This window comes from Phytophthora infestans, genomic scaffold (genome assembly GCF_000142945.1).
Source record: "Phytophthora infestans T30-4 supercont1.3 genomic scaffold, whole genome shotgun sequence".
Classification (NCBI taxonomy): Eukaryota; Oomycota; class Peronosporomycetes; order Peronosporales; family Peronosporaceae; genus Phytophthora; species Phytophthora infestans.
The window spans coordinates 4384913-4395981 of record NW_003303756.1 but is presented as its reverse complement, the minus strand read 5'-3'; the positions used below and the strand labels follow the sequence as shown (position 1 = coordinate 4395981).

Genomic DNA, 11069 nt, shown 5'->3' with positions numbered 1-11069 from the left:
CCCGCAGTACAGATTCATGCGCATTTTCATGTTCCCTCTCTTCGGTGTCATCTTCAGCACGACCTTCTACCAGCCCGAGGCCGACAGCGTCAAGCGCATCAACTCGCACATTGGTCTCATCTACAACAGTATGGACTTCATCGGTGTCATTAACTTCATGACGGTGCTGGAAGCGACCTGTGCTGAGCGTGCTGTGTTCTACCGTGAACGTATGTCAAAATACTACGACCCGCTGCCCTACAGTCTGTCGTTGTGGTTCGTTAAGGTGCCCTACCTGATCGTCGTGATAGCTCTGTTCGAGACGCTTGAGTAGTGGCTGGTGGGCTGGAGCGACAAAGGAGGCGACTTCATCGTATTCTACCTCTACATGTCGGCCTGTACCTACGATGGTCAGTGGATGTCTGCTCCGATGCCGAACGAGAAGGTTGCAAACGTTGCTGACGGTGCGCTGTCGTGTCTGTTCAACTTGTTTTCGGGCTACCTGCTGCTGCGTCCGGCTATGGAGGCTGGCTACAAGTGGTTCACGAGCCTGATGCCGTCGAGCTACTCGCTGTCGGTGCTGGTGAGTGTCCAGTTCGGTGAGGTCCAGGACATTATTTCGGTCACGGACGATGGTGTCACGGCGGAGACGACGGTGACGCAGTACATCGAGGACACGTACGACCTCCGACCGAACCGCAAATACAACTTTATGGTTGGTCTCATGGTGATCTGGGCCATGCTGCAGATGGCCATCTACTTCACGTTTAAGTACGTGAGCCACCTAAAGAGATAAGCGGTGAAGTTGAAGCCAAACGTTGTCCCGGTGGCGCAACGTAGGATTGATGAGTAGCTGCGAATGATAGCGGCTGTGTGCATTAACTTTGTATTTGAAGTAGATTTTTGTTTGATTTTATATCATTTGAGTTCTACTACATGTTTGTCATTACATAATACAATGATCTCCAAGTTCGTCTACACTTAGCCTGAAGGTACTGTATCCTCTCACTTGCACTGCACTACTTCGAAGTACTTCTACATGTCTAGGATCCAGTATATACTCGGTTGATCAGATTCGAGTCGAATTTTGACTACTGCACAGTGGCTGTGGTTGGTATTGTGGCTGATCGTTCGAGTGCAAGAGCGTTACAAGTCTTTGCCAAGCTCACTGGACAAGTGTACGCTCACTCAATCTGTGGACTAAAAGCATGCCATTTCAATACGCAACACCTATGAGCAATTTCGCTGAGTCAAATGCGTTGGGATCGCAGCTGTATCTTCCATCCCAGAAAGGGGTGCAATTACTAATTGTCAATTAGTGCACTGGTGGTAATCTCCTTTCGGTTGATGCAGGCACATGGCTTACTAGTGAGTGGTACTCGGATTTAAAGCCGAACGGATTGGTGATTCAAATCATTTGGTTTGTGGCGTACCATAAAACAGAAGTATTTTTATCTCCCCCTCAGGAGGTAATACATGTATCCGAGGGGCCACTACTTGGGATGCTGAGGTACATTTTAGTTTTGACAGCAGACACAAATTAGGTACAGTAGACTGTACCCTTGAGCGAACATCGATAGCGTCTAACTGGCGTAAATACACGTTTTTTTATAAAAACGTTTTTATTCCCACTGTCGTCACTGCTTCAGCAGCTCGCGCATAGGTATCTGGTTATCGATATCGGTCGTCGGCCATTTCGTTTGCCATAAACACTCACTCAAAAAAGAGAGACATAATTCCAAGCAGCTCTAAAAAGAGAAAAATCAACGGTACGAAGTATTACATGCTAACAAGTAGTAGTATTAAATACATGTATACATGTAGATCACTTGTATATTACTAGTATTGTGAAAACCAATCAAGACGTCCAAATCATATGCTAATAGAACGATTTAAGGTGGTGATAAATGTGATTTCGAAATATAAACGGATTTTCAGATATTGTTAGGATCCACACGTCTGAATTAAAGTCCGTTTTATAATAGATTGAGACGTTCAAATAAATATAGATTTCTCGAAATGCCCATGCACGGCTGGGCATTTCAAGTTGAGTAACGTATATAAACGAAGCCAAGGGCTTCTATTGCAGTTAAGGTTGGCGAGTTCGGCCACACTAGTAGAACAAGTGTGCCCGTTGAAAATGCCAACTTCGACTTTGATGAAGAACAAGATGGCTTTGAGCAAGTGTACGCTTTAGCAGACGAGAGGGTAAAGTTAGCTTTGGCAAACTACTCTACGAAGACGACTCAGTCCGACAAGAAGCTATACTTGAAGTCAGATCAACATGCAAAACAAGCGCAGCTCGAGGCGCTAACTAGTGAAAATTGGCATGAAATGCTGACCAAGGCTAGAGCCAACTACCACAAGCAGAAAACCTTTAATGGTCCGTTTGTTGTGCACGTGCTGATGTACGCAGCTTAGGAAGCACGACAAGGCATTCGTCGAGCCACTCCAGCTCGCATTGTCGAGGCCATGGAGGCCATCGATAGCTATATGGCTGAAAGGCCAGAGATTCGTGTTGGCGATATCGCCCGTACCCATTGGGCAATTATTCAAGCCCATCAGCTCGATGATGCCAGTGTTAGTATACCGGAGAGCGCTACATTCCGACAGATGCAGCATTTGGCCACAATGAGTACCTCACGTCAAGAAGATCAAGGTGCAGATAGCTTTTTCGGTACGCTAACCGTGTAGCTAAACGGATCGAGGGACATGCAGCTAACAGTTAATATCAGTGAGCTTCGAACGCTGCTCGAGCTACCAAACTACAGCCCTATCACAGAAGGTCTGCTTTCGCACTTTCAGCCACCCCCAGAACCTCTGTGGGCATGGAAGACGTAGACCATATGAGCGACTAGAGAAATGGGGGACCGATGTCTAATCAATACCATTTATATATTTTTCCTCGCTTCGCTCGTGAGAATCTACATCCCGACCACCACTCCCTCCTCCCTTCCGCCTCCCCGCGGATAAACTCTCTAAAACGAGGGCAAACACTTCTTCGCGTAGTCCCGAATCGCCGTAGCCACAATGCCTAAACAAGTTCATACCCACCTCGTCGTGCTTGAGGCACCGATCCAAAGCCACTTTTAAACCCTTCTCAGGGTACAGCGGAAACGCGAGATTAGCGTGTCGTTGTAGCCATCGCTTTAACTGTCCAAACATGACCTCGATGGGGCTAAATTGCGGACAGTAGGGCGGCAGGAACAGTAGAATCGCCCCTACGGAGTGAACAGCATCTTCGAGCTCCGGATACATGTGTATACAAGCGTTGTCCAGCACAACAGCGGGCCGCGGTAGGGGTCAGGGGCTCCGCTTTGGCAGGACGGCATCGACAAAAGCTCGATGGAATTCGACGCGGCTAAATGTACCCCGAGTAGTACGCCAGCCCACGAGCCCGCTAATATCACACGCCGCAACGATAGACACTCTTTCTCCACGGGAAAATGGTGTACGAACAATTGCCCTCTCTCCTCGTTTTGCCCAGGCATACCGTCGCATACTATCAAGCCCGCTCTTAGACGTTTTGTCAACAAACAAAAGCTGTTCCGGATATCTGTACCAGCAATGCATCTTTGCCTTAACTGCTTGAATCTCCCATGGAGCTGCTTCTCGCGCTCTCTGCTCGATTACTTTCCTGCTTAATCCGAGATTGAACTTTAGAAGCCGAAGTATATTTGATGCAGACAGATCGTTACAATCAGAGCCGAAGCGTGCACGTAGTTGCACCTGAAGTTCTTCAATAAAAAACCAAGGATGGTCCTTTACGTACCGCCCTACAAATGCTAATAATTGCGAGCTGTACGTCTTCTTCTTCCCACTCTTATCTGGAGAAACGTGGCCGCTTTACTTGAAGCACTTGTACCAACGGCGAACGGTTCGTTCAGACACTCCAAAGATTCGCCCAACTTGCTCGCAGGGGACGCTGTATGCGTAGTGCAACGTAATTGCTCTCCAACGGAAAATGGCAGAGTACATTGTTCGACTTCTACGTGCGTGTGTTCGTCCGTGTGTATAAGTCGCCGGTAAATGTCAAGAAGGCGATGACCAAGCTCTCGCACGTTTACCAGTGCGTCCAATGCGAGAGTTTCCACCTACAGCCACTTGGTGTGTCTAACGGAAACAGCCCCAATGCAAGTTTTAAAGTGATGAATGACTACTCACGAGTCGTCTCTGCCGCTACACTTTACCTTATAATACCTGCATTTAATGTCTTATTAGCCTTCCCGCACTTACGGCTATTTTCGGCCCCTGTCCACGACCCCACATGTTGTATATACAACATGTTAAAAATAGGCTAAACTTGAATTTTTATTGACCTCCGTAAGTACGAATACGTTTTCTGCACTGCGGGAAGATCAGACGCTCGGTGATACATTGATTGCGAGCTTCTTCGCAGCGCTATGTATCCACATGCTGTCTAAGACACCCACGCTGCGCCAACAAACCTGAAGAAGACGTATACTCAACATATTAGAAGTGTCACCTTTACATGTCTCGAACATGCCATGTACGAGGTGCTATGGCTATGTGTACAGTCATCAATGATTGCAAGACATTTATATAAATCAGGTTAGGTATTCATCGACAAGCCCACTCTTACTCGCTATCGTCCTCTCCAGCATATCCCTCCTCACCACTTCTCTCTTCAGCGCCGCCATCAGTGTCGGAACCAGCGCCCCCCCCCCTCCACAGTACCTCTGCCAGCGCCTCCCTCCTCCGTGCCGCCGCCTTCTTCCCGATCACTAGCGGCGCGTCGGCGCTTCTTTGCCGGGCTGCGTATCTGGATTCCACGACCAACACGAGGGTGAGGCCGCTCCTCTCCGTTCTTCCACATGACATGCCAGATCTGGTGGCATGTCATGGTGTTGCCTGGGTAGTGGCCCGGCCGGACTCGGTCACAGAGGTAGACACTGTGCATGAAGAAGCACAATTAGTCAAAGTACGATTGCATAAGCCACTGTCACACTTACTACTTGCTGCCGTCGCTGCATGCCTCGCAATAGAACCGCGTTGCACTGCGCTGGCCGACCTTCTGCTTGCGAATCGAGCAGACCTTGCACTGGTGCTGTGGCCTCTTCCGAACACCTTCCCGGATTTCTGGGTCCACTCTGGAAACGCGGTCAATTTGTGGGCAGCCGATATCGAGGCCACATTTTGGTCGGAAGGTACCGGTGAAAATGTCTGCATGATAATAATTGAGTCAGATACGCTACAACATCTACCACATGATCGCCGGCAAACATGTAGTATATACCTCATCAATGAAGTCAGCTGAAGTGACCTGCAAAAGCTGCGCCTGTAACTCTGCTAAAAACTCGGCATGATCAGCACCTCCACTAACCATTTTCCGAGCCTCACGGAAAATGATATAGGCATTCACGAGTGCCATGTCGACTAGGCCTAAGAAGACCGTCTTGTAGTACTTTCAAAAGCGCACCGAGAGTTGCAGCGAATAGCGCTGTAGCCTTAGCTGGTCGTGGATATCAACCCCGCCCATCCAGCGATGATAGTCGCGCATCGCTGATGGGCAGGGTATGATTTCCTTTCTGCCGCCACGTAGATGCCGCCCTTCGATGGTACAACAACAACAGCATAAGTTAGGAAGCCGCCATCACTAAGACACGACCCAAAAGTAACTTACCGCAGGTTTCAATAGATGTACTGCTGTCAGTCGAGAGAAGGTAGTGCAATGTACGACGCCGTCTTTCCAACAGGTGGTCGGCTCGGAAGCGCCGAAATGGATCGCCCACGAGTCATAGCCGGCGTCGTCTGCCTTACCTTCGTCATTGGCGCGGCCACCGTAGTCATCTGCGTTGCCCCCGCGGCCTCGTTCCCGAAGTCAGCATCCGTCTCCCTCTCTCCGTTCAGGTATGCTGTGTGTTGGGCAGTCAAGCGCACCCGATCCTCCGAGCTTTTGCCTTCCGAGGAAGGCTTCTGACTCGCGACGCATTTTGCGTCGGCCAACCATCTCTGGCCACCGTTGCTTTTTCTCGAATGTGTGAAATCAGTGGGTTACACGAGGCGAGGGTCAGCAATCTTTGTGACAAATCTGAGGAGTTTTTTGTGCGTGTTCTGTGCATTTTTCAGCCTAACCCTGAGTGTCTTTAACATGTTGTATATACAATATGCGGAAAAACAGGACATGGCGCACCTTTTGGTCACATGCCGTCAAATACAACCTATAAGTGCGGGGGGGGGCTAAGCACATCATCGCCATCATCTACATTTTCACCTAACTCGTCGGCTTGCTATTAAAGCGCTATTTTCTGGGGACAAATCGATTGGATCACAATAGTACAAGACGAGGGATGTTTATCGCCAGGGATCACAATAAGAGAGCGGTTTATCAGCAAGGACCACAAAGGAAGCGATTGGCAGATAATGTAGTCTCTTTAACCCCAGTGAGCTATTTTGGTAGGATAAATGGAAGGATCAATTTTGATGGCCTCTCTTGGAGCAACCAGAGCACAAATTGAAAATTTTTAGGCTCATCATGACGTCAAGACTTCGTTTAGCAAGGTTCGAGGACCTCAGCCCAAACGCATGCGCATTGATGATGTAAAGACAAGCTTAAGTGTGACGCTTAACCTTTGCTAAAGATGGAGTTTTATCCTAGTTCCTAGGATAAACTATTATGCGGCGGACTCAGTAGACAAGCTTACCGATCGCCGCAGTGGCTTTGATTTGTGTCGGGTGACTCGTCGCTCAAACTGTTTAACCGATGCTGGTGATCTTTTACGCAACGGGGGTGGAGCACGAATTTGCCTGGACTTTGTTGCTGCTTGCTGACACGCATCGGGCAGCTTGGCCGATGAATGAAATTTGTCAAAGCAAGATTCATCGTTCTCCCAGCGTGACGTGTGGCAAAGAGCAACCTTGCATAAGGAGCATTCGTATCTAGTCTTGTATCCTAGTCGATGGTGGGTAGTGTTCTCTTCACCATGATCTCGTTCACAGCACAGCACACATCGAAGTTGTTTTCCGGAAAGCAGCAACCTCTGAAGAAACGTAGTTAGTGTCAATGCTTTAGCTTCACAACCACAAAATGAATGAACTGATCATACCTCGTTGTGAGCTCTCAACTGGACTTTCGAAGCTTCCACCATTCGGGGTCATCGTCAAAATGATCACGTACCCGGTACGCAAACGAATGCGGCTTCAAAAGAATGCTTCCCAGCTCATTCGCGCTCAAGACATTTGTATCAAACTCAGAAAGCGGTCGTCTTGGTGCATCGATACTGTCGTCGTCATAAGCGTTTCCTCCCAAACAGCTTGCGGCATCTCGGCAAAAATCTCGAAATGATGCATTTTCACTTTTGTGTTGTTAATAGTTGCTGTAGGACTTGCACCTATCTTCGTCCATTAAGAACGCGGTTCCCTGAATTAAGCAAAGCATACGCAGAAATGAGTACATGTACAGTGTATTGATCGCATGTACAACGTACGCTGAGTAACTGGGCTGACTGGAACGCGTTGTAAACTAAAGTCATCAAAAACCGCAGCCAAATAGCAGCGAGGGGTGGTAAATCCTCGTGCGATGGCTTTATATTCTTCAGGTACCGGGAATATACGTCGATTCCTCCTTTGACTCGATTCCAGATCGCTATCACGCTGGGGATTATGTGTTTTGCTGCAGGTAGTGGGCCTCCACGTTCTTCGGTTTTAGCCACAACTATTCGCCATAACGCGAGATGCTGCTTCAGCGTTGATACGTCTCCACAATGTCCTAATTCGTCTACTGTAAACGGTGGTACGGGAGCGTCGGGTGTGTAGATCCAGTCCATGCATGCTTTTTTGATATTCCGGAGAGCAAGTCGATAAGCATCCACAATATCGTCACCAATTACAACGTGAACGACACGTAGTATTGCTGTTGACGACGCATACACAATGAATCCATCTCTTAGAGTCCCAGAAATGATGTTGTGTAGCAGCTGAGATCGGTGCCCTTGGTCGGAAATCAACGTCTTCAAGTACCGACTATCAGAATGAGAATTCAGCTCTACAGTTGCGAGTTTACCGCATCGCACTGCAATATTTCGCTCTGTGTCGACAGTATTGCCTCTAGGCTTCGTTTTATACTCCAGTACAGCAAAAAACGAAATATTACTAGAAGGCCGAGTTACCAATGCGATATCATCCGGAGAAAATGCCAAACAGCGCTCGTCAGGGCTGTATCATGCATCATATTCACAAATCAATAAAGGTACGTAGCTGTGGCAGTCGTTCAACGTCCCAACAAAGCAGACCACAAGACTTCGTGTGAAGAATGCGAAAGTTTGAGTGTGCTTCAAGAAACCTTGGTACACGTGAGCAAATGTTTTCCTCGTTCTTAGGTCCAACTTTCATGTCCGTAGACGATATTAGAGCTAAGAACCAAGCGCTAAGTAGCGCTGCAGCGGGAGATTTAATCGTGTTCTTTTTCGAATTTGTGTCACTTTCCCCGTTCAAAAGACGGCCGATAAGCTCACGTTTGTTTCCTGACACTGTGAGTCCTTGCTCACGACACAGCTGTTGCAACTCCTTGTTTTTCATTGTGCTGAGAGCCGACTCTGATGGAATCTCACTACCAGTTGAAGATCGGGATGCACCAGAGATTGAATAGTCATAATACCTAATATTTTCTGCACCAGTTGAACGGAAGTCTGCTGCGTCAAGTTGTGATAAACACTGCACCGATTCTCGGAGACTTGTTCTAGCTCGTCAGGACTCTCAGAAGCCTTAGCAAAATTGCGCGGAGAATCTGAACTGCAACAAGTCCAGTAATGCGAAATTGGCGTATGAGAAACCCGTCGGGAGTTCTCTGATATTCCGTCAGAATAAGCACACGTCTTTCAAAACTCGCAAATTCGTTTCCTTAGATGTCATGATGAGCTTGTTGTGGTCTAGGCAATGGAATATACGACCATTTTCCAGGACCAGTCGATTTAAGTGAAGTGTTGCATAGTACAACACTACCAAGCCCAGAACGATAAGCCAAAGCGCACATCGTAGAAGTGCTCTCTGTAGATCTGACAGAGTGCTTCATGGTAGCCCATTTTGTGGTTTTGGCACCTTTCTCCGTCATCACTGTCTGCCTCTGAGTACCAAGTTTTCCGGAAAGCTGCGATCACGTTTATGAGTCCCGATAACTATGCCGCCACACTCCATAATTTGGTGGTTTACTTCCTTGGACTGATATCCACGATCCAAAGCAACGACAACCCCCGGAAGTTTAATTTGGCTATCCGTGGATACACCACAGAGCGATCGCATCCGAGTTCGCAGCACGTCAACCACAGTCTCACCTCTGGACGCCACATGACTTCACAAGAATAATCCGGTGACCAGCGACACGATGCCGTGTTGTACAGGACCGAATCTAGGCACATGATCGTGTTAGTGCGTACTATGAGCATATATAGCAACATGTGCATTACATGCTTACCGTTCTGCTGGATTTCGAGCTCTCGTCAGCCCGAGATCATCAACCGATTTCGAGCGAAGTCTCAGCAAATCACCATCCAGACTGGCAATCGAAACTTCGTTTACAAATCCTATTTCGGAGCACACTCGACGCAATGCATCCATTGCTTGAGATAAATGGCGGTCCGGTGAAAATGGGGCATTCCAAAAGTCTGAAGAAGTAGAAATAGCCGCACTTGGGGTCTCAAGTGCATTCAACAACGTGTAATATCGCCTACGATTCATTGCTTTGTTTGCAGGAGGATAGTACCTCTTGTTTTCTTCAGCATAGAACTTTGTCGGCGAAATACTGTAGAAGCACAACCACAGCTCCACTTCAAGCATGTTTTTTACTTCATTCACCGTTGCAAACTCGCTGGTATCCAGATTTGCATTGATATGCTGCATTGTCAGCATCAGCACGGTCGGATCTAGCCACAATTGTACGATGTCCTTAACAGGAAGTTCAGGTTGGAGAGGACGTGAACGTTTGCCGTACATACGCGCCATCAGACGCTCAGCCACCCGGGGGACCTCTAGTCTTGTCTTCGCGAGAAGGTATTGCTCCACATCATCAATCCCGAGCTCTAATGACGTCTGTTCGACGCATTTCCACTTTGAGATGGTCGAACTATCAAGCTCGCCGTCATCTTCACGCTCTGATAGCAATTCTTCAGCATCGGAGTCGGCCATGCTTGTTGGAGCAATCCGCGCGGAATCGCTTAAGTTGAAGGGGGCGATGAAGAGTGAATGTAGACAATTTTATCCTATCGCAAAAGGAGCCATAGGATAAAATCAAGCAGCCTATTTTTGGCTCGGAAATGTTTGATCCTTTCTCTTAGGATAAATTTCATTGGGGTTCATAGTCTTAATATAGCGAGGCCGTCTTCGTGCTCTTGGCGTAGGTACCATATTATAGATATACACGCACGGTGGAGGCCTCTCAATTCTGAAACCCACCTCCTCATCCCTAGTCATGACCAAGCTCGACTTGATACGCCTTCATGGCCAAGACCAGCTCGTTCAACATGCCTTCTTCGGTGATCTTGCTGCTGTGGGGGCGTTCGTTAGGGACTACGCCCTCAATGCAAACATGAGCGTCTACAGAAAGTACTCATACGGGAATATGAAGACGTTTGTGTGCACGTCACATGGTTGTGACTGGTTTGCTGCTTTGACGAAGAAAAGGGCATCAAAAACCGAGTCCGGCGTGACCAAGCCGAAGCGAGCTACGAAGCTCGCGCATGTACCCTCTGGAGCTTGGTATATATCTTAATTGCATTTGGTGCACTCTCAGTGTTGTACAACTTCGTTAGACGTACACGGGCGGCAACTTAAAGAGCTCACTGGTTTTACTGCTGCGATTTTTGACAATCACAGCACAGCGCTCACTCGGTAGTAAATAATGTAGACAAAGTTGATGGTATTAATCTTCGGGCTAAGCCTGCAGTCGTGTACCGATCTATTCGCCAAGCTAAAGCCAGTCTTACTTTGATCCCTGAAGTTGAATTTGACATGTTGCCTGGATTTTTGAAGGCATTCGCGTTGTGAAATCCTGGCTCGCACGTGTGTCTTCAATTGGACTCCCAAAACCGATTCTACTGTACCGCTTGTTTCTGTCTATTGGCAGCATCGTACGCATA

At 47.9% G+C, this 11069-nt stretch overlaps 1 protein-coding gene across 1 annotated transcript; it reads right to left on the bottom strand.

Moving 5' to 3' along the window:
* Window positions 1-9288: 9288 nt before the first annotated feature.
* Window positions 9289-10119, bottom strand: PITG_02859 (uncharacterized protein; the record flags this gene model as incomplete). Its single annotated transcript, XM_002907696.1, has 3 exons — window positions 9289-9343; window positions 9698-9802; window positions 9926-10119. The coding sequence occupies 3 exons, from the start codon at window positions 10117-10119 to the stop codon at window positions 9289-9291; spliced, it is 354 nt and encodes a 117-aa protein (XP_002907742.1).
* Window positions 10120-11069: the final 950 nt, after the last annotated feature.